Below are 20,772 nucleotides of genomic sequence, written 5' to 3'. Positions count from 1 at the left end.
ATAGGAAGTTAATATCCTGAAATATGTTATATTTAGCTTGCAATTCGATTATCGACGGACCAATTGGTGTGTGGGGGATTGACACATTCCATTAAGTCATATCACGTGATTGTAAGAACTTTCAAGTTTCCCTTTCTGAAAGTCGACGATTTCGACAGGAATAACATACCGATGGACAGAAACATTTCATAAGATAATACATGAATTCAGATGCTTGAAAGTATTTAGAGCGGGTGATCCAAAGATTTTAAAAGGCTTTTGAGATAGTTCTAACGTGTTATTTACCTGCCACAAAAGTTACTTTTGTACAATCAATATTGAGGGCTCACTTCATACCAGATTCTTTTTTTTTAACGTGCTATTTTTACCATAGTTAGGCACCAATTTGCATTACCACCGATAGACTCTGGTTTATTTTTGAAAGCTAGGTAAGGACAGTTTGATCATTGTTAGCTTGTCTCAATTCATTCATCATTTCCATCGTAATTCTCCCTATCATTTTTTTTTTACCTGGCTGATTTTGGTACAAGAGCATGTCAAGTGTCAATATAGAGATTAAAGGAATCAGATCAGACATTCAATTAGAAGATTTAGGAAGTAGCAAGAACGGTTGGAAGGAGTTACTGTCTATTGTTAAGAATAACGGGAATAGTTCGGATTTATCATCCACGGATATTCGTTCAAAATACTTGAGCAGGCCGTCAGAAGTTTTATCTGGCGTTTCTAAAGAGGATATCCGTTATAGGAATTGTACAGCTTGCCACCAGCCGGTATTGGTGTCAGCTATTATAGATCATTTAGAGAATCACTGTATTGATAAAATGCCTGTGAAAAAGAATGAGACGCAGGATATCATGTCTTCTCCTGCTAAAAGTAAGGGGAGTAATAAGAGATCCTCGTCGATAGATCCTGAGAATTTCGATTCACCTTCAAAGAAACAGAAATCATCCACTCCTTCTGGATCGACTAGAAAACAAAGGAAGATAAAACAGCGAAACCCGACAGAGCCACATCTGGTTAACTTCGATAAACAGTGTGGTGTACCATTACCTGAAGGTGGTGTTTGCGGTAGATCATTAACATGTAAATCGCACTCAATGGGAGCGAAACGTGCAGTGGAGGGACGGTCACAGCCATTTGACATATTATTAGCTGATTATCAGAAACGCAACCAGTTGAAATCTTCGGCGTCCAAGACTAGAATCCAAAAGGCACAGCAAAATCAGCAGGATCCACAAGTTAAACAAAAGGGGAAAGATAAAAACACTGGGAAAACCAGCAGCAATGAAGTGGTCAATGAGTCATTACCCAAATTGTCCCCTGAAGAAGAGACTACTCTGGTTTTGAACGGTGTTTCACGTTCATACCCACTACCGTTAGAAACTACGGTATTGACTTCTACACGATCAAGAACCAAGTACGTCAGAATGAGAGAAATGTTTGGGTCTGCTTTCAGTATAAAACCAGGCTTTAAGAGCCCTGGAGTTGGTGCGTTCCGCTCAAGGGTCGGTCTTATTGACATTGATAGAACGACTGATTATACGTTCCGTATACGTACGCCTCAACCTATTAACGCATCACCTCAAAACTTGACACCAGAACAGCTTCAAATATTACAGGCCCAACGTTTGAAACAACAACAGCAGCAGCAGCAGCAACAACAGCAACAACAACAGCGGCAACGACAATCTAGTGCTACCGGATCGTTATCTCAAATGCAAATGCAAATTCCACAGTCAGTTCAGGCTGGAAAACCTGCAGGGCAACAACCCATGATGACCCAGGGCATCACCCCTCGGGATATTCAAACTCAACAGCTAATAATGCAACAACAGCAACAGAAACTCCTGCAGAAGAAAAGAATGGAAGACGCCAGTGCTCAACTAGATACGGCTTCTAAGTTGATGCAGCAAACAATAGGCTCACCGGTTAATACTCAAAGTCGAAGCAATTCAAATCAACCTGGTGTTCAATTTGGTGTAAATGGATATGGAGGAAGAGTTAATTAGTGTAATATTTAGAAACTTAATAGCTTGTTAACGTCTGTTTTTCATCTCTTAACTTTGAGGGGTATGTGTATATATTTTGCACAAGTCGTTATAATAAATTAAGATTGGCTTCGCTTTTAAGTTGAATAGTTTAGGTAACAGAAAACGATGATCCAGTACACAGTGGCCTTTACACTTCTTAATACAAAATAAGAAATCGCAGCTAGCAATAAATATGGCCAAGAAGCATCGCCTGTTATCAACAGTGTAGCATATTGGACAGTGAACATCAGTAGCCCTGGAGCTAATGTGCTCCATAAACGCGTTCCTCTTGACTTCCAAATAATATGGTCGATGGTATTATCAAAGTTTTTGGACATCGCTTCTCTGGAGAAATAGTACTTAATACGTTTAGGACCGTTAACTTCGAATAAGGAGTGATTCTTTTCAAATATGTCTACGGATTGATCCAACACTTTTGACCATTCATCAGCATCGGATGGTCGTAACCAACCAGTTGCATCAATATGAGAAGGTGTCTCATTGTAATCTACCACTGTTTCTAGTGGACCACCCGTATCTACTGCCAAAACAGGTACACCATACTTCATAGCCTCGAGTGGTACAATTCCAAAGTGTTCGTTAGAAGGAGTGTATAGCAACATTTCAGTACTTTGCAATAGTAATTCCTTGAGAGACGATGACACAGAAGTCAAAAACAATATTTGAGCATCAGCGAAGTTACTTGATGGACACTTGTCAGGACTCTTGGAGTATTCTGGATATGAAAGATGAACGTGCTTCAATTTCAATTCAGTGGCCAAAGTTTCCAATTCTTTTAGATAGTCGATATTCTCGGAATTATTCAAATCGTAACCTCCAGATATAAATAGTTTATGGGAGGTACGTTGTTTTGATTGTGCAAAAGCAGTGATAGCCAATTCAATGTTTTTTTTCCTTTCGTATCTGTTGATAGATAGATAATACTTTTCATTGTTCTTCAAGATCTTCTTCATAAGATCTTTATCTAAAGGAAGTATTTCTTCTTGCTCTACGTTTACACAAGGGTAAACCACTTTAGGGTCAACGGCTAGTGACTGGAACGTTTTGGCAAATACCTGCTTTGTAAAATTAGAATTAACTAGAATAGTATCTGCTACACCCATGGTAAATTGTTCCAATATGTCAAACGGTATTCTATACAGTTTCTTCAATAAGCCATCCCGCCTGGCGAGCAATTGATCCGGGAAATGGCAATAAAACAACACTTTTGAGTCTGGAGCATTTAAATGTAATAAAGGAACGCACGAAGATAGTTGATCCACGATATAAACATCATATTCTTCGATTTTTCCTGTAGATATTAGATTCCATGTCAAATATAACTGTCTTAAGTTGGCGCATAAGATCGAGAACTTACCAAAGATATGAGTTGGCAATGCGTCTCCACGAACTTCTACTTTAAGTGTACCATTCTTAACCTCTTCAAAACAATGAGACTTGTCGCAATGACTTGTATAAATCGTCACGTCATACCCAGCGTTTTGTAGGCCAGCGGCAGCATCGACGACTAATCTTTCTGCGCCGCCAATTCCTAAATCTGGGTGTATGAACGCGACTTTACGCTGGTGAACTGGAGCTTCAGACATTGTGTATGGTTAATCTAGTGCCTCTGCAATATAGTTCAGTGCAATGGCGATGTTTTGTTGCTTCCTTGACTGTTCTATTTTGTGTGAGTTACTTGGAATGATAGGTATCGGTTTTTGTTAAATTTGAAAGATCTAACAAATCCTTAAAAATGCTGAACCTTCCAATACCGAATACTTTACATATTGTGCAACATTTCCCTAAAAAAACTTCAAACAGGCACGCCGAGATATTATTGAACGCTCTCCGCACTACTCAACTATGGATTGGGAATGAGACCTGTAATAAAAAGATCAGTACAACGATTATATTATAGTAATGATGGGGGATATATGAAAAGACGGTTACAGGATTTGTTAGAGAGCAATACTATCGATCAGAATGATCCATTGATGAAGATCAGCCACGGTTCAAATGGCAAGAGTAGGGATATCAACGCGATATACAAAGATCTAGATGATATTAGTTTCAAGGATAAGTACAAGGCGGAGCTTTCTATTACTGACGGACATAACAATATGAATAAACATGCACGAGATATCGCAACTGGAAAGCCATGGACTAGTGATGAGGATCCAATGGACACTTCTTTAAGGATGCTTTTAGACGTCGCGCCAAAAAGTAAGGGAGGACATGGTTCTGTTTCGAACTTGGGCTTCAAAAGTTATAATAGTACAATACGTGAAATGAATGAACCTAGATCCACTAGAAGATCTATACGAATTCGGGATCGCTTGGAAAAAGCACAGGATAAGGTTGGAATTTATCAGCAAGATAAGAAATCGGCTGAGGACATAGAGAAGAAAGAAGCCTCCGAATTTAGAGCTCTTTATGCTGAGAAATTTACACCGATTGGATCCTTTGAAAAATTGCGATCTATCGCTGACGCCAGGATTGAGGAAAGTATGAAGAAAGGAGAATTCAAATCAGTGAAGACACTTTACGGTAAAGAAACTGATGTGGTAAACAATCATGCGCATATCGATAGAACTGACTATCACTTGAACAACATTTTGGTTCGGCAGAACATTGTCCCTCCCTGGATAGAAAAACAAGGAAGTGTTGATAAAGATATTGAAATGTTTAGAAAAGAACTCAAGCGAAAACTTGAAGCTGATATTCTTCTTCGAATGCAAAGGAAGAAACTTTTCTCCACAGGAAATAGCGATCTATTGGAAGTCTTCAAATCAATTAGCACCAGTAGTGAGCAGTTCCTCCAAAATTGTTTTGATACATGGGCCCCGTCCACCAAAAGTTTTTTGAAATCAAATATACCAAGACTCAATAGCAGCTTAAGGAGTTATAACTTACAAGCCCCTTTACCAACTCAGAAGCTTTATCTCGTTGAAGACCGTGAGCTAGAACGAGCAAGGAAAGGTGTCGATCTAGAGGAACTATTCAAAACGGAATTTGAAAAACAGTTAATCCGCAAAAAGCCTTCAGTGGAAACGAATAAATCGAGTTCGTTTTCGATATTCAATCTTTTTAAGCCATATTGATGCGCTCCTGCGAATATTACGGAACACAGGCCACAGCTATACAGAATTATAGATGTCTCGTATATGCACAATATGTTGATAAAGAATGCATAGGTTTGAACAGATCCGGCACAACTAAAATAACAGTAATTAAAAATGAAATGACAATTAATTAGTTAACAAATAAATAAGACAATATTGAAAGTACCCTATGTGTCCCTGAATTTTGAATATGAGTTCTAAGATTACTGCTTTTACCGAATTATTGAAGTGGCCAGACGTCACGTCCTCTTTTTTTTCCCCCGAAATATGTGAGGCTCCACCTCCCCTTATTGATTGATACAACAACTAAAGATGGTGATATCAATTTTTAAAAGAATCAGTGAAATCTATTTCGTTATCGTAACCAACTTCTACCACAGGTGCAGGATCTTGCGCCTTCTTGGATTTACACGCACCCCCACAGCATCCCTTGTTCTTCTTCACTGGCATGCCAAATTCGTCCAGTTTCTTACTGGAACATCCACCATTCTTACCACCACAGCATCCCTTCTTTTTCTTGGGTGTTTCATTCTCTAGTTCATCACCACTCTCAGATACTTCCAAACTATGCTTCTTGAGGATGAAGAAGCTTATAATTAGAGCTAGAGATATGGAGACTCTACCACCAGATAACAGATAGCAAAGTACAACACCGGAGAGTACCGCACCAGATGGAATTTTGTTAAACAAAGCTACGCTAGAATCTGATATCACACTCATTGTCGGCCTAATATTCTGCGATGTATGGATTTGTGTCCTTAATAAGAGATCAAAGTGTAGTAAGCGAAAAAGACTAGTAGAATCAAACACCCGAAAAAAACAGTAAAGTCTTAACAGCAACCTGCGAAACCTCGTTAGCGTGATTTGAGCTTCTATTAAATCTATTCCGAATAGACAAATACCTTGCTGTCGAAATCGAGTACTGGAACGTATTTTGGAACTGTCGTTTAAATACTCATACTGTTACATAGAATCAAGATGTCAGACCAGTTCAGTCGATGGTTCCGAATTATTCTTTTCTTTTTTTGCATTTGAAGTCACGTGATTTTGTTATTGCTCACTCAGCAGGCAATTAAATGGGCACCCAAGCCGGAGAGGTCATAATATCTTAAAATCTTTATCGAGTGTTTAGGAGTAGTGGATGTCTATGCACTTTGTAAATACTGGCACAGAATTCGAAGCGGATGATTCCATGAGGAACGTCTCATTATTGATAAAAGTTGCGATACAGTCCATGGTTTTCACTGAGATTCTATCGTTACCATTGGGGAAGAAATAGTTATGTAGACTTTTTCCTGCGTTAGAAATTTGAGAGTCTTCGGTGTAATGTGAGAAGTAATTAGTAAATTGATCTTGTACCCAGAGGTATTCGGAAGCTTCTTTGCTGCGTGCGAGCTTTTGAGTTCTCACCATCAACCAGGCGACTGCATATTCAAATTCATCTATTAAATCTGCCGGTGCGGCATTGTTGGTTTGGTCGTATAGTTCGTGATAGTCTTTCTGAAAATCCCGGTCATGTTTCATAATGCTCTTTATGCTTGCTAGATATGGTTTGTAGGCAGTCAGTATGTGTTTTTGTAACCTCTTTATATTATTGATAGAATCCTTTAGAATCGAGATTTGCCCGGATTTGTAAATCGCCGCACATTGTTTCCTATATTCACATGTAGCATAATCCTTTTGTGATTCCAATGGTTCTGCATCAATTATTAGGTACAATTTTTGTTTCAATGCATTCTTCAACGATTGTAGTGCTGTCAGTTGGCATCTTAATGATAGTGCACTTTCATTATCGTTTTTACTCAGAAGTGAGAAAAGATCCATTAACGGTTTCAAATTTTCTAGATCAGCATTGATAAAATAAAGGATTCCATCAGCAAAATTTTCCAGGGCTTTCAATGGTTTGGTATCGTTTGTCTTTTTCTGGTTTCCACGGGTATCCTTTACTGTATCGAAAGCGTAAGTTGTGTAGTCATCAAATGTTGGAAGGTATACAGAACCATCTGCTAAAATCTTCTCAACTACTGGTAAAGGCAACTTGAGTTTCAATGCAAGGTTATCGAATTCGTTCCCATCGACTACGAATCCATATCCATATAATAACTCTTCGTTTCCTTTAGCACCGTAATTATTGCATATTTCAGTTCCTTTTGAAACTGGTTCGAGTTTTTCAAATATAAAACTTCCTTCACTGGAACATGACCACTGAATCTTTGATCTATTCTCATGGTTTAAAAGGTCTAATACTGGTAATAATATCACATTATATTCATCACAATATGGGTTTATTACTCTCTCTGGGAACGCTCTTGAAGTAAACATTAGATGAGACCATAAGAACGCTGGAAAAGAGAAGAAGTCCAAAATCTTCTCAGAAAATACTTTACTCGTTATTTGCTCGTATATTTCATCAATACTGAGCTGTTCAATGTTGTACTGTCGCGTTTGAAAAGAAGTCCCCTCTATGACATTCCACCATTCGTCGTATATCGATTGTAGCTTTTCCTTTAGAGATGTGTAAAGGTTTGTCCCATTCAGCAGAGCAAGCTCAGATGGATTCCATCCCAACGGAGAATCTACCTGTGATGGTAAAGCCATAATGTATGGTCTGAATAGCTTTGTGATGTTTTCATTATCCAAAATGATCATCTCATCTGAAAACTTTAGCTTGCTCAAAAACAGTTTCAACCATGTATTGTGATGTTCTTTGCTTTTCACTTGATCTCTAAAGTGTTTGTTCGAAAGATCCTTGGTAATTATCAGATGGCTGGGCAATTGAAAGACAGCTTGCTCTATGTCATCACTAGCAATGCAACAGATACCCTTCCCCTCCACGTTCTTAAATCCAACATTTTGTGGAAGTGAAACTCCATTGTCCTTGGCAAATGCCAGCAATTGGTCCAATTTATCCATTATTAATATATCTTTGTCGTGTAGCTTTCGAAACTTGAGCACTTGATAGGCATTCCCCTGGATCAAGATAGTTGTCCTCCTTGAAGTTTACGGCTCATCTCATGTGCATCAGTAATCTATCGTAAATATTACGCTAATGCGTGTGGTAGGGTAACTTTCATTTTTTTCCTTAAGATCTGCGAGCTGAATCATCACTACCATGGCGTAAAGAGCCGATTTGAGGCCTCTTTATTCCTCTTGATCTATAGTTTCCCAACGGATTACTTCGACCAAGTTCGTGCTACCCTAAATACACTGAAATTTCTTCACTGATAACTATGGATTCAATTTAAATGATGAAAGTTTATTTCTGGTCAAACATGATTACTACATGACATAGCGCCTACAGTAAAAACTCATGCTAGAACGGGGACACGATAAGTCCATCAAGAATCAAAAAGACCCATTATGCATATCATACAAATGACAAAAGTGAAAAGCAATCACCTAGCCTTGACAACTATAGCTTTATACTAGATCTATCGCGGTCTATGTCTTTCTACGTCTTCTTCTGCTTCACTATAATGGATTCCGTTTGTTTACCTTTGGAGAGGGAAAATGTAAATAATGAAATGAATCTGATTCAGGTTAAAGAACGTCACCTTGAAGAGTGTAAAACTGTGTCATAAAGCCAGGTCAAGATCCGACGGCGGATGTGCAACGGTACTATCAGACATCAAGATTAATATATTGAACATGAGACCATCGTTATCGAGGGATGCAAGTGATACAGGAAGAAGGCATTCATTGTTACAGCAGAGTAAACTATTATCGATAAGACTAAGTAATGCAGGAAAACGACCTAGCTTATCACGAGGACACGCACATGAAAAAGACTCGATTACCTCGTCTCATCATAGGTTGAGCACTGGACCAGTGAACAACAATCCTAGAAGATCGCTAATGGTAAAGAAACCCAACACCGCGCATGGTACCCGCGTACCAATATTGAATGATCACAACGATAAGTTTGAAAACATGACACTTCAGGACTTTGAAATAGGTAAGATCTTAGGTAAAGGTAAGTTTGGTAAAGTTTATTGCGTTAAACATAGGGAAACGGGGCTAATTTGTGCTTTAAAAGCGATGGAAAAGAAGGAAATTGTTCAATATACAATTCAGAAACAGTTCAGGAGGGAGGTAGAAATTCAGGGTTCGTTCAAACATAAAAATCTGACACAGCTATATGGATTCTTTTACGACGAAAAACGGGTTTATCTACTTATGGAATATGTCTATTACGGAGAACTATATAAATTTTTGAAGAATAACGGGCCTTTGAATGAGACGCTGGCATCCTATTTTGTTTATCAAATGGCTAATGCCTTGGATTATATGCATAGTAAAAACATATTGCATAGAGATATAAAACCGGAGAATATCTTAATTGGTTTCAACAACACTATCAAACTGACAGATTTCGGTTGGAGTGTATATAACGAGGATGGACAAAAGAGGAAGACTTTATGCGGAACTATAGATTACCTTTCACCAGAGCTCATTAAATCTAGAGAATATAACAATAAAGTAGATGTTTGGGCCCTAGGAGTTCTAACTTATGAGCTATTAGTTGGATCGCCACCTTTTGAGGAGGATACAAAGGAAATGACATATAGAAGAATTTTGAGGTGCGATCTCAAGTTCCCACTAAATGTTTCACCGCAGGCAAGAGATCTCATTGTAAGATTGCTGCAATTTGAACCTTCCAAGAGAATCCCCCTCTCGGAAGTTAAATCTCATGCATGGATTGCAAATAATCGAGGTTCTTGGACAGATCTTTAGTATTTATCATGTTTAGATTTCTATATACAAGTGGAAGAGAATCTATAAATTAGTTAGCTTTGCTAGGAAATGGAAACGTTCTTTGAAACAATTGATGGTATAGCTTTGACCCAATTTTTTACTCGTTTTCCAGTAATTATAAATACAGACCCTTTTTGATTCATTCTTCCTGTTCTTCCAACTCGATGGACCAAATCCACCGGAGTATTTGGAATATCATATAGAACAACGTATCGACAACCTCTGAAATTTATACCTCTTGCTAGAACATCTGTCGTTACTAGAACCTTCAAAGTGCTTTCAACAAATGCTTCATTGTCTTCTGGTATTTCTTCAATCACAATATTTGAGTTGGGTATCTTCATTGTTACTGTGTTTTCTGTAGTCACTTTTTCTGATTTACGGGTTGTCATCTTCTTAGGAGGATCCATGAAAGGTTTGATTTTTTCCAGACGTTCTTCAACAGAATCATTACCGGTCAAGGCAACAACGTCGTGTCCATATTGGTTGGCTAGTTTAGTTGCGACAAGTGGAACATTTTCTTTCTCATTCACGAAAATTACTACCCTTTTTTCGAAACCAGGGTCGATGTTGTCTCTATTAATTGAGTATAATATTTGAGCCAGAGCTTTGGTCTTTGATCCCTTGTATGGGGCCATATCTGCGTTAATTAATTTGATTTGATTCTTGTGATTAATCTTATGAAGATTTGGGGAAGCAATTACTCCAACGGTAGGGAATAATCTGGTGATCGTCTTTTGGAACTCTTTTGGAATAGTAGCCGAACAGAACAAAACGTGATTTAAGTTTTGCATGTGCTTTATCGTGGAATAAGAGTCTTCGACCCATGATTTATCCAAAAGTGTATCTGCTTCATCCATGACTAAAAACTTCACTTGTGAAAGGATTCTGTCGGGCCTGTTCACCATAGATATGTTAAACAAACTTAAGATCTTTCCTGGGGTTGTGACCATGATATCAATTCTACCCTTCAAGGCCTCAACGAATCCCTTGTAAGAGGAACCTGCATCCCATTTATACGTGTGCATTCCGAGTGCAGGTTCTAGTTTAGACACTGTCTGGTATACTTGTTCTACAAGTTCATGAGTTGGTAACAATATTATGGACCTAACGATGGCTTTGTCTTTCAAAGTTTCCCATGAAGGATTTTCCATTTCTGTTCTCTTAAGATAATCCACCAAAGGAATCAAATAAGCCATAGTCTTACCAGAACCCGTCTCTGCAGCTATAAGACGGACTTGTAACTGAGGGTCCATTAAAGTTTTAGACGTCTGGTAGATAGCAGTAGTCTGGATTGGTGATGGTTTCAAATGTTTCTTGAATTCTTGTACATTATTCTCTTTTGGATTATACTTCACGTCCAGTAAATTCTTATTTAGCAATGATTCGCTTGAAATCACCTCCATAAGTTTGTCCCTTACCTCTGGTAAAATCTTCAACTGACTGAAATCATTTATCTTAGACACTAACCTCTTTGACCTTTCCAATATCTTTGGATCGCCTTCCGATAGTTTCCCATACTCACCATACTGGAACTGCTGTTGCGTCTGCTCTTGTGAGGGCTTTGCGCGGGAATCGCTCCTCGAATGTGACCTGTGATCACCTTTCCCATTACTTTTCCTATTCTTCACCGGCGGTTTCGCTTTGGTGTTCCATCTCGTGTCTGCTCTGGGCTTCGATCTTAAATTGGACTTGATACTGGAACCTGAATTCCGTGACACCGCATAACCTCTGGAAGCCAGTGAAATAAAGCCCGATTTGGAGGCGTATGGAAACCTTGAAAATACCGGCTGCATGCTCAACGTTTAGTTACTGCTTAAAGAGTCGGCCTTATGGTCTCTAACCGCATCTCATCTCATCTCATCGCTCGATTAAATATTACATTTCTATGAATGCAAGACTTTTTACATGTACAATAAAGAAAATATGCGGAATTGTCTGAGGAAAAATTGGTACAAAAGGGAAATTAATCATAGTTAAACAGAGTTCTACTTTGTGAAAAAACATTTCAACATTATCATTAAGACCTGCAGAAACAATTGTAGCCAAATATGCTAGCATAGTTGAAAAAAGAGAACTACATTGAGGTTAAATCCCTTATTTAGTCATCACATCTTTTATTTCACATATGCTCATCCAGATCTTTGCCATTTTTTTCATTCTTTTAACATTGCAACAATGAAAAAAAGTTGAAGAAAAAAATGGATTATCGAAATTCACTTCATAGGGACCAACGAATAGTTGTCTCACGATAGAGATCCATCGACTCATTGCTATCGTAATTGAGGAATTTCCGAAGGAAATAAGCTCTACTGAAAAAAGTAATGTCGAACGCTAAGGATTTGGTTTCTTTGCTTACGAAGCTTAATGTAAAGGATGAAAAAGTGCACATTGATGCCATACAGACAAAGTACGATACTCTCTCGAAGACTCTCGGTGAAGAGGAGACAAGTAGAGCTATTCTCAACGAACTTCTAGATTCTGAGCAATACTCTGCGATTATAAAAGCTCACCGTAAGATACCTGTTCTTTTTTCCCCTAGTGCGACCGCAAAGCCCAATAGTTTTTCAGCTTACGAACAATATGCTTGTTATAAGGTGGGTAAGGAAAAGAAATTTGCATCTGATTCGGACGTATCCCTTATTGGAGATGAATTGATGAGTCTTGAAACTCTAACAGATTCCCAAAGACAGCTTTTGCACATATACGCTCAAAACTTGTTAAAAAAAAAGAAACCTAAGAAGGCGTATGAAGTATACCAGAAATTGCTAGCCATTCCACATGAGCTCGATAATACTGCAGAATTGGCATGCAATAAAGAAGCTGCTCTTTCAGAAATTCCTGAATTGGTTGGAAATGTTACTCTTGATAAGGAATTCGATACATACGATATCTCGTTTAACAAAGCATGTCAATTGTGTTCAATCAGGAACCATGAAGCTGCACTAGAGTATGCAGAAAGAGCATTCAACTTAGCACAAGAAGATGATGCAGCGGTCGAAGATTTAAGAGCAATTAAATTACAAATTTCATATATACACCAGGTGCTTGGTCACAAAGAAGAGGCTAAATCACTCCTCAAAGAAATAGTCGAAAATTCCGCCGATCAAAATGACTTGAATACTGTACTTGCCAAGGCCAATTTGAAATCCTACGTGAGTATCTCAAAGTTTAAGGATAATTTGCCTTTATTATTACGTGAACTTGACACACCAACCCTAACAGGAAAACACTCGCAATTTTCATTCCAACAAGCACAAATTATCTCTAGCAACATTGAACTTTTGAAAGTGTTCAGTAACAACAAAGCTGGTAAAAATAAAACAAGTGTCCATTCAATTGCCAACAAGTTCTACACTGAAAATGTGGGTAACGTTTTATATGAACCCTATGAAAACCAAGCTGATGCTCTATGCAAGAAACTAGATAGGTCTGCCAAGGCAGAAATAAAAAACGAACAGAAACTTTTGATTCAAACATTGGTGTGTGTGCAAGTACTAGTTAAAGCAGGAAATCTGGATAAAGCTTTGGTTGTAGCTGAAAAAGTTTGGAATCATTTCCCTATGGAAGAATTATCTAAATATAAACGTATTCTTTCCTATGTTTTGCTAAACTTATACGATGCTACTAACAGGTCTTCTTCAACTTCAAAGCATTTATCGAAGCTATTAAGATTATATTCAGAGCAGGTTCTTGAAGAAGATGTTTCTTTCTGGGAGTTCATCGCTTTCAAATTTTTAGAACAAGGCCAAACTCAAAAGGCTGAGCGAATTTTCAGAGCACTCGCTGCCAAAGATAACAATTCTGCTTCTGCAAAATACATCGCGAAAGCAGACGCCAGCGACCTTGGTGACTATGTCGATGCTAATGATATCAACGGAGTTATCGTCGATGTTAATGTTGACTCCCTCCTTAATGCAGGAATTTCAGTATTCGAGAATGGTAAGAGTAAATCGTCGGTGATCAAATCAACTCCAAAGAAGAAAAGAAGAGTGCACAAAAACAAGAAACTACCAAAGAACTTTGACGAGTCTAAGAAGTTGGATCCTGAAAGATGGTTACCGTTAAAGGAGAGATCAACTTATAGGGTTAGCAAAAAGAACATTTCTGGGAAGAACACTCAAGGTTTTAAAGCATCTAAGGCTTCAGAAGCCAAATTAGATATCACTAAGAAAGCCGTGAAGAAGCCAGCAGGTAAAAAAACGTCAAATGCTAAATCTAAAAACTCGCGTAAGCATTAGAGGGAACTAACAACATATGTACATTCATTTTACTTTTAATTAATGTAGTTTTTCCTGCGATATCAAATATCAGTCGTCTTTGATTTTAATTTAGACAGTCTTTGATGAAGATGTGAGTATTATTTGTTCCGTAATATATCATAATATACAATATCGTTGATAAATAACAACTTTTTTTTGAGGTGGGAACATCGCTGAATTGCAGTTGCACCAGGGGAAGGTTTTGTTCTATCCAGAAAGTGAAATGAGTAATAAGTTCTATATATGTAACAAGTAAGTGAAAATGTACTTTGGAGTATTCGCCTAAGTAAACAATGTATCTTCATCTCTCAAGTACTCACCAATATCTGCTTGTCTGAATGCGACAATACTGGTTGGTTGAAGATCTCTGGACTCAGAAGTGCTCTTAGCACTCACACCGAATCCTAATGGCACATCATGCATCGAAAATACGATTACACCTGCATGCTCTGGAATATCATCGGACATCTTACCAACGTGTGCCTTCAAAACGTGGTTACCGTATAGGAATGGCATCTCACCATTAGGTTTGATCCACACTTTGTACTTAGCGTATTGCGCAAGTACTGACAAAGATGTGATATGCAATCTAAATTTCCCAGTCTTGGTAAACTTCCCCATGCAGAGACCCAATGACATCAGGTTCGGTCTAGCAACTGAAGTAGCTAAATTGGCAATGTGCTCTGGGACATAGTACACTCTATCCTTCTGTAGTCGGAAAACATGAGGTTGATCTTTATTATCCACCAAGTACACTATATTCCTTCCAATGTACCCTGCTAGCTTCTCGAAGATTACTTTCGTCTCTTCCTCTGTCAATTGTCTCATTGCTATTATTTCGATACCTGATTCTGACCGGCTTTGAATTCAATACAACAGCTTCGAATACTATTTCGTAGAGTACTCATCGCTTCAGGTATAGCATCATCTTTTATGCGATGAGCTTCAGTCTAATAATGATGAAAAGAAAATTTGATGCTGCCCTTCAAGATACCAGGAAAAAGAAACAAACAAATCACGTGATACTGAGAAATATATCTAATAACCTTCGTAAACGCAGTATACAGGTGCTCAAACCTTTTACAATCGATACACTGGGCTCCAGATAGAGGTTAACGCACATAATGAGTATCCAAATGGATAAAATGAGCTAAAGAAATATGTTATTCCTGTATTCATGATTTTCTTAGATCATCGCTGACCTCTTTGCTGAAAAAATATGATTCTTCATACAAATCTTGGAAAGTTTAAACTTTTATCAACAGCTCATCGCTCTGATTGAAAGTCTCAAGGTTGAACGTTGAATGCTAAATTGGGCTTTTCTATTCTTCTTAAGGCTCAATCAGACCTACCACTTATCTATCTGCAGAGGTGCTTCAATAGGGAAAACTAGAAGCGGGTGTTATGAGCGAAGAACAAAATTTGAGACCGGTTTATGATGATGATCAACCTGGTGAAGATACTTACAAGAGAGGCGCCATCTACAAGCAGACCAGATCACGGAAAGCTGACTATGAGGATGGTGAGAATTCTGAAAAGCGTCAGAAACCAAACGACACTGATAATGGGCCAACCGCTGTTGTCACAGACCTTTCCAACGAAAAGAAAGAGACTCGATCCAAGGATAAGGACGAGTCAGTGGCTTTAGCTGTGGATGCTGATGGAAATCCAATTCCCCAAGAAGTTCGTCTACCCAAGAGGAAAGTAGCAGTCATGATTGGGTACTGCGGTACTGGATATCATGGAATGCAATACAATCCACCGAACGACACCATTGAAAAGGAACTGTTTGAAGCCTTTGTTAGAGCTGGTGCGATATCCAAGGCAAATTCGACAGATTTGAAGAAAAACGGGTTTCAACGTGCGGCAAGAACCGATAAAGGTGTTCATGCAGGTGGGAATGTGATTTCATTAAAGTTAATCATCGAAGATCCCGAAGTCAAAGAAAAAATCAACAACGAATTGCCGGATCAGATTAGAGTTTGGGACATTTCCCGTGTCAACAAGGCATTCGACTGTCGGAAAATGTGTAGCTCTAGATGGTACGAGTATCTGTTACCAACTTATTCACTGATTGGCCCAAAACCGTCTACTTATTTATACAACGAGATTGAAGCTAGCAAGAAGGAAATACCGAATGTTATCCAAGATGATGTAGAAAGTGCACAATTCTGGGAAGCATTCTCTACTGAGGCTGAATCTAAGTTTACCAAGGAGGAATTGGAAGAGATTGCAGCTTTTGTCATGCCGAAAGATTCTTTTGATGAAAACAATGAAACTTATCAAAAGAGCAAAGCATTCAAGAAACTCGAAGCAGAACACAAGAGAGCCTACAGAATTTCAAAAGAACGTTTAGATAGATTCAGAAGTGCATTAAAACAATACGAGGGTACTTTTAACTTCCATAATTTCACCTTGGGGAAAGATTTCAACGATCCGAGCGCCAAGAGATTCATGAAGCAAATCACAGTCTCAGAACCGTTTGTTATTGGTGAAGCTAAGACGGAATGGGTATCGATCAAAATCCACGGTCAATCGTTTATGTTACATCAAATTCGTAAGATGATATCTATGGCAACTTTGATCACAAGATGTTTCAGTCCATTGGAAAGAATTAGGCAGGCATACGGTCAAGAAAAAATCAATATTCCAAAAGCCCCTGCTTTAGGTTTATTATTGGAAGCCCCGGTTTATGATGGTTACAACACTAGATTACAAGAATTCGGATATGATCCGATTGACTTCAGTAAATATCAAAGCGAAATGGATACGTTCAAGATGAAACATATCTACGATAAAATTTACCTTGAAGAAGTCAATGAAAACGTCTTCAACGCCTTTTTTTCGTACATCGACACCTTCAACCCTTCATATAATATTAGCCAAGAACAACAGCAGCTGAAGGGGCAAGAACTACAGCAACCCTCTCAAGCAGTGGAACTTGTTACCGAAGATTTGGAACAAAAGGCTCCATCAGATCCTACTCCATCCGACGAAAAGGGCAAAAAACCACAAAGGCCAATCTTTGATTTCCTCACAGCAAGAGGTATCCAACTACAGGATTAAGATCTTCTGTCCGACACCATTTATAGCATTGCGTGTTTCGTTCTTCCCTTTAATAGATATACTTCCATAGTTCTTAGTGTTTTCACGTGACACGTATATTTTATTTTCTCTTAAGCTTTAATGATTTCAATATCTGAAAAATTTTCGAAATTTGAACTACTTCAGTAGCAGGCAGACTTCAAGTGACATAGATAAAGAATAACAGAACTACGTGAAATAATCCACTTTAATAAGTCAATTTGTGTTGGTTTTAAGAATAATTACAGAAGTGTGATTTAGTAAAAAAGAAGCTATATTAGTGAGACGGATTTCACTTCTTTTTAGAGATATCCGGACCCGTAAGATATATTTCGATCATGTTGAGAATACATACCAGACAGTTCTCCTGCAGTGCTGCAGTAGAGGCTGCAGCTAAGAAGAAAGCCCAAGGGTTCGCTAAGGCTCAATCAGGAACTAAGGCAGCAGCCAAAAGAATTACTCCTGGTTCCATGTATAAGAGATGGCAACCAGCTGTTGCAACGGCTAATTTACATAAAAATGCAACTTTTGTCGATCTGCCCATGTTTAATCCTAATAACATCAGTGCCGCAGATGTCCATTCTTTCTCAGAGCAGCAATTACAATTCTTGTATCGTCTGGGTTCATTCAAGCAAAATCAATTCAATGAATTGTTCACACGTCCAATATCACTAGTTAGAGATTCCACCACTAGAAAATTGTACGAAGCCTTACGGAAGTCAGAAAACAAAAAGCTTGTTCTAACAGGTGAACCAGGTGTGGGTAAGTCTACTCTACTGGCCCAGCTACATGCTCACGCACTAGAAAACAAGGGACTTGTGTTAACTGTTTCCAACTCCGAACTTCTTACAAATGGTAGAAATGACTTCTTCTTGGATGAAGACAGATACATTCAACCAATGTACATCAAGAACTTATTAACCAAATTTGTCAAATCCAACAAAAAAGAATTATTGCAATCCATTAAACTCTCCAAAGACTATAAATTAGTTCACTCTGGGGGTAAAGACCTATCTGTGAAGAGAAATGTGAATTTATCTGCAGGTAAATCCACGTTATACGATTTACTAAGTGTCAAGGCACCATCTCGTCACCGTGGAGCCGTTTTCGATGCATTCATTAAAGAATTAACTAACCAAACTGATCATCCGGTCTATTTCACTGTTGATAACTTCTCCCATCTTTTGACTACACCATTCACAGCATATAAAGACACAAGCAACAAAAATATTCATATTTTAAAATTCCAGGTTGGTCAATCTATTTTTGATTTAGTCTCTGGCGATTTGCAATTCGCTGCTAAGGACAGCTGTGTTGTTTTGGCTACTTCGGGTTTGGATAGAACCAATAGAACGTTATCAATTGGTTTGCAAAAGCTTCCTCACGATCCATATTTGACCAGATACCACTATGAACAAATTTTGGCCGAAAAGTTACTAAAGGGTAAAGTACAGGAGTTCGAAGTTACCAAACTTAATAAAGATGAAGTTGCCAAATTGATGGAGTTCTACCAAAAGGCGGGTATCGTACTTGACAAAGATTTACAGAACAAAACCTTCGAACAGCTTACCGAAGAAAAGTACTTCTTAAGTGGTAATGGTAATCCAAGGGAATTGCTCAAGAGTATTACACTATATCCATTCTAATTGTACATATTATATATTACAAAAAAACCCATGTAAATACAGGAAAGAAATATAATATGAGCACATATGCTCGTGTATATGTTATGCTTTTAACTTGACGCAAGATTCTTAAATCTTCTGTCTTTTTGTGTCTGGCTCGTCATCAGACCAATTATCATCGTCATCGTCTACATATTTTGGTTGATCTTGCGACTGCTCTGGTTCGGTTGAATGTTGCTGCGACAGCGACGATCTCGCAGAAGCCTGATGGTTGAATTGTTTTTGTGCATTTTTCAGTCCTTGTTCACGTTCTTTCCAGCGAGATCTCATTTCATCTACCACTTGTTCTAGATCATCCAATGAAACAGAATCACCGATACTTTCCAAGACTTTTTGAACGACTGATACGTGATTACCATTGAGTTTATCGTCTCTGAACCTAAGTAGTTTCCATGCACCTGATTCCTGATCTTTGGAACATTCTACAATTCTTCCGTTCAATGGCTCCTCCATGGCCTTGAGCTCATTCCATTGTTTGTCGTCGATTTCTATTTCTGCAAATTTTCTATAGGTTCTCTCCAAAAGCTCCAAATCACTCTTAGTAAAGGGTTGTTCGAAGTCCTGTATTCTATTGTTCACGTCATTACCACCTTGCCAAACGTACAAATGGAAAAGTGGCTTAACATCGTAATTGTAGTAAAACCTGTTTTTATCGCTTTTAGGTAAAGATTTGTCTTCTACTACAGGAGGTTCAATGATCAGTTTGAAATCCACAGTATTTTCTACTTCTGGTTTCCATTTCAAAAGGTAGCTATCTTTACCACCAATATGATATGCCGCTTGTACTGGAGTGAAAATTAGACCATCAGATACGTGTGGAAGTGAATCCAAGGTCTTTGCAACTTTTGCCAAATCATAACTGAAATTCATATGTTTCATTGAAATTTTGAATGGGAAAGTGGAACATCTATCTGGAAAATACGATCTTAAATCGTAATAAGGTTTGAAAAACTCTTTGCCAAGATGAGCCAAACGGGAACTTGTAGGCGATTGAACTAACGAACGACCATTTACCGCAAGGCAGTCGAACATCAAGTACCTCAGTTCCTTCAACTTGGTCACTGGATTAGTTTGCATGACAAGTTCACCATCAATTAACGTACCGTCCTGCAAAGTCTCTAGGAGTTCTTTTTTATTGGCACGGGGCAAACATGGAAATCTAAATCCATTGACCATATAGTAGTTGTTTTCACGGTCAATCATAAAACACCCTTGCTCTTTTGTAACTGGATTCACCATTATCAACATTAACGCACGCAATCCATCTGTCTTTTCACATACGTAATAGTCTTGCGCAAGTAACTTCTCCTCAATATCAGCCAGATGGAAAGAAACAGGTTGAGAGCCCGGAAAGGTATTAGCGGGTTTCGCTGAATTGAGTAGCTTACACATCAACATTCGAATATCATTAGTAATTTGTCCGGGTTGTCTTAGACCAGGAATCTCTGGTGCAACTCTGTTATTGTCCATGGCAATTAAGTTATAAACTTAGGCAAAAAAAAGGACAGTCAAAACACACGTATGCAATATCAATTGCCTTGGTTCATTAAGTTCAGGCTGCCTTAATCTATTGCTGTTTACCTTATTACGTATTTTCATCTGGTTCAGTAATTGTAAAATGCTTTCCAATTATTTTCAATATCGAAAGATGTATATAAAAACGCTATATGCAGGATATGAATATGGATTCAATATGAGGAGGAGCAACAACATACCAAGAGAGAAATAGTGCAAAAGGGAATACAGGATACATCCGGAGTTGCTAGCAAAAGTGTTGCATTTGAAGAATTGATATTCACTTGTGATATTTAACAGCAATTTGCATCAGCTT

At 38.2% G+C, this 20,772-nt stretch overlaps 12 protein-coding genes across 12 annotated transcripts; 6 read left to right on the top strand and 6 right to left on the bottom strand.

Moving 5' to 3' along the window:
- Positions 1–533: 533 nt before the first annotated feature.
- Positions 534–2,009, top strand: SGF73 (deubiquitination module subunit SGF73; the record flags this gene model as incomplete). The annotated part of the gene is made up of 1 exon (XM_451640.1): positions 534–2,009. The coding sequence occupies one exon, from the start codon at positions 534–536 to the stop codon at positions 2,007–2,009; it is 1,476 nt and encodes a 491-aa protein (XP_451640.1).
- A 116-nt stretch (positions 2,010–2,125) lies between these two features.
- On the bottom strand, positions 2,126–3,637 carry ALG2 (GDP-Man:Man(1)GlcNAc(2)-PP-dolichol alpha-1,3-mannosyltransferase; the record flags this gene model as incomplete). The annotated part of the gene is made up of 1 exon (XM_451639.1): positions 2,126–3,637. One exon carries the CDS (start codon positions 3,635–3,637, stop codon positions 2,126–2,128), a length of 1,512 nt encoding a protein of 503 aa, XP_451639.1.
- Positions 3,638–3,907: 270 nt separating this feature from the next.
- On the top strand, positions 3,908–5,134 carry KLLA0_B02398g (DUF1992 domain-containing protein; the record flags this gene model as incomplete). The annotated part of the gene is made up of 1 exon (XM_451638.1): positions 3,908–5,134. One exon carries the CDS (start codon positions 3,908–3,910, stop codon positions 5,132–5,134), a length of 1,227 nt encoding a protein of 408 aa, XP_451638.1.
- Positions 5,135–5,476: 342 nt separating this feature from the next.
- On the bottom strand, positions 5,477–5,875 carry KLLA0_B02376g (uncharacterized protein; the record flags this gene model as incomplete). The annotated part of the gene is made up of 1 exon (XM_451637.1): positions 5,477–5,875. The coding sequence occupies one exon, from the start codon at positions 5,873–5,875 to the stop codon at positions 5,477–5,479; it is 399 nt and encodes a 132-aa protein (XP_451637.1).
- Positions 5,876–6,283: 408 nt separating this feature from the next.
- RKM1 (protein-lysine N-methyltransferase) lies at positions 6,284–8,068 on the bottom strand (the record flags this gene model as incomplete). The annotated part of the gene is made up of 1 exon (XM_451636.1): positions 6,284–8,068. The coding sequence occupies one exon, from the start codon at positions 8,066–8,068 to the stop codon at positions 6,284–6,286; it is 1,785 nt and encodes a 594-aa protein (XP_451636.1).
- Positions 8,069–8,803: 735 nt separating this feature from the next.
- Positions 8,804–9,889, top strand: IPL1 (aurora kinase; the record flags this gene model as incomplete). The annotated part of the gene is made up of 1 exon (XM_451635.1): positions 8,804–9,889. One exon carries the CDS (start codon positions 8,804–8,806, stop codon positions 9,887–9,889), a length of 1,086 nt encoding a protein of 361 aa, XP_451635.1.
- A 62-nt stretch (positions 9,890–9,951) lies between these two features.
- Positions 9,952–11,706, bottom strand: MRH4 (ATP-dependent RNA helicase; the record flags this gene model as incomplete). Its single annotated transcript, XM_451634.1, has 1 exon — positions 9,952–11,706. The coding sequence occupies one exon, from the start codon at positions 11,704–11,706 to the stop codon at positions 9,952–9,954; it is 1,755 nt and encodes a 584-aa protein (XP_451634.1).
- Positions 11,707–12,234: 528 nt separating this feature from the next.
- Positions 12,235–14,151, top strand: SRP72 (signal recognition particle subunit SRP72; the record flags this gene model as incomplete). Its single annotated transcript, XM_451633.1, has 1 exon — positions 12,235–14,151. One exon carries the CDS (start codon positions 12,235–12,237, stop codon positions 14,149–14,151), a length of 1,917 nt encoding a protein of 638 aa, XP_451633.1.
- Positions 14,152–14,454: 303 nt separating this feature from the next.
- NIP7 (ribosome biosynthesis protein NIP7) lies at positions 14,455–15,000 on the bottom strand (the record flags this gene model as incomplete). Its single annotated transcript, XM_451632.1, has 1 exon — positions 14,455–15,000. One exon carries the CDS (start codon positions 14,998–15,000, stop codon positions 14,455–14,457), a length of 546 nt encoding a protein of 181 aa, XP_451632.1.
- A 576-nt stretch (positions 15,001–15,576) lies between these two features.
- PUS1 (pseudouridine synthase PUS1) lies at positions 15,577–17,238 on the top strand (the record flags this gene model as incomplete). The annotated part of the gene is made up of 1 exon (XM_451631.1): positions 15,577–17,238. The coding sequence occupies one exon, from the start codon at positions 15,577–15,579 to the stop codon at positions 17,236–17,238; it is 1,662 nt and encodes a 553-aa protein (XP_451631.1).
- Positions 17,239–17,594: 356 nt separating this feature from the next.
- Positions 17,595–18,902, top strand: RSM23 (mitochondrial 37S ribosomal protein mS29; the record flags this gene model as incomplete). The annotated part of the gene is made up of 1 exon (XM_451630.1): positions 17,595–18,902. The coding sequence occupies one exon, from the start codon at positions 17,595–17,597 to the stop codon at positions 18,900–18,902; it is 1,308 nt and encodes a 435-aa protein (XP_451630.1).
- Positions 18,903–19,010: 108 nt separating this feature from the next.
- CEG1 (mRNA guanylyltransferase) lies at positions 19,011–20,411 on the bottom strand (the record flags this gene model as incomplete). Its single annotated transcript, XM_451629.1, has 1 exon — positions 19,011–20,411. One exon carries the CDS (start codon positions 20,409–20,411, stop codon positions 19,011–19,013), a length of 1,401 nt encoding a protein of 466 aa, XP_451629.1.
- Between the last annotated feature and the right edge of the window lie 361 nt (positions 20,412–20,772).

Source organism: Kluyveromyces lactis (assembly GCF_000002515.2).
Source record: "Kluyveromyces lactis strain NRRL Y-1140 chromosome B complete sequence".
Taxonomy (NCBI): domain Eukaryota; kingdom Fungi; phylum Ascomycota; class Saccharomycetes; order Saccharomycetales; family Saccharomycetaceae; genus Kluyveromyces; species Kluyveromyces lactis.
Note: the sequence above shows the minus strand (reverse complement) of the source record. Positions and strands in the feature narration are given on the sequence as shown.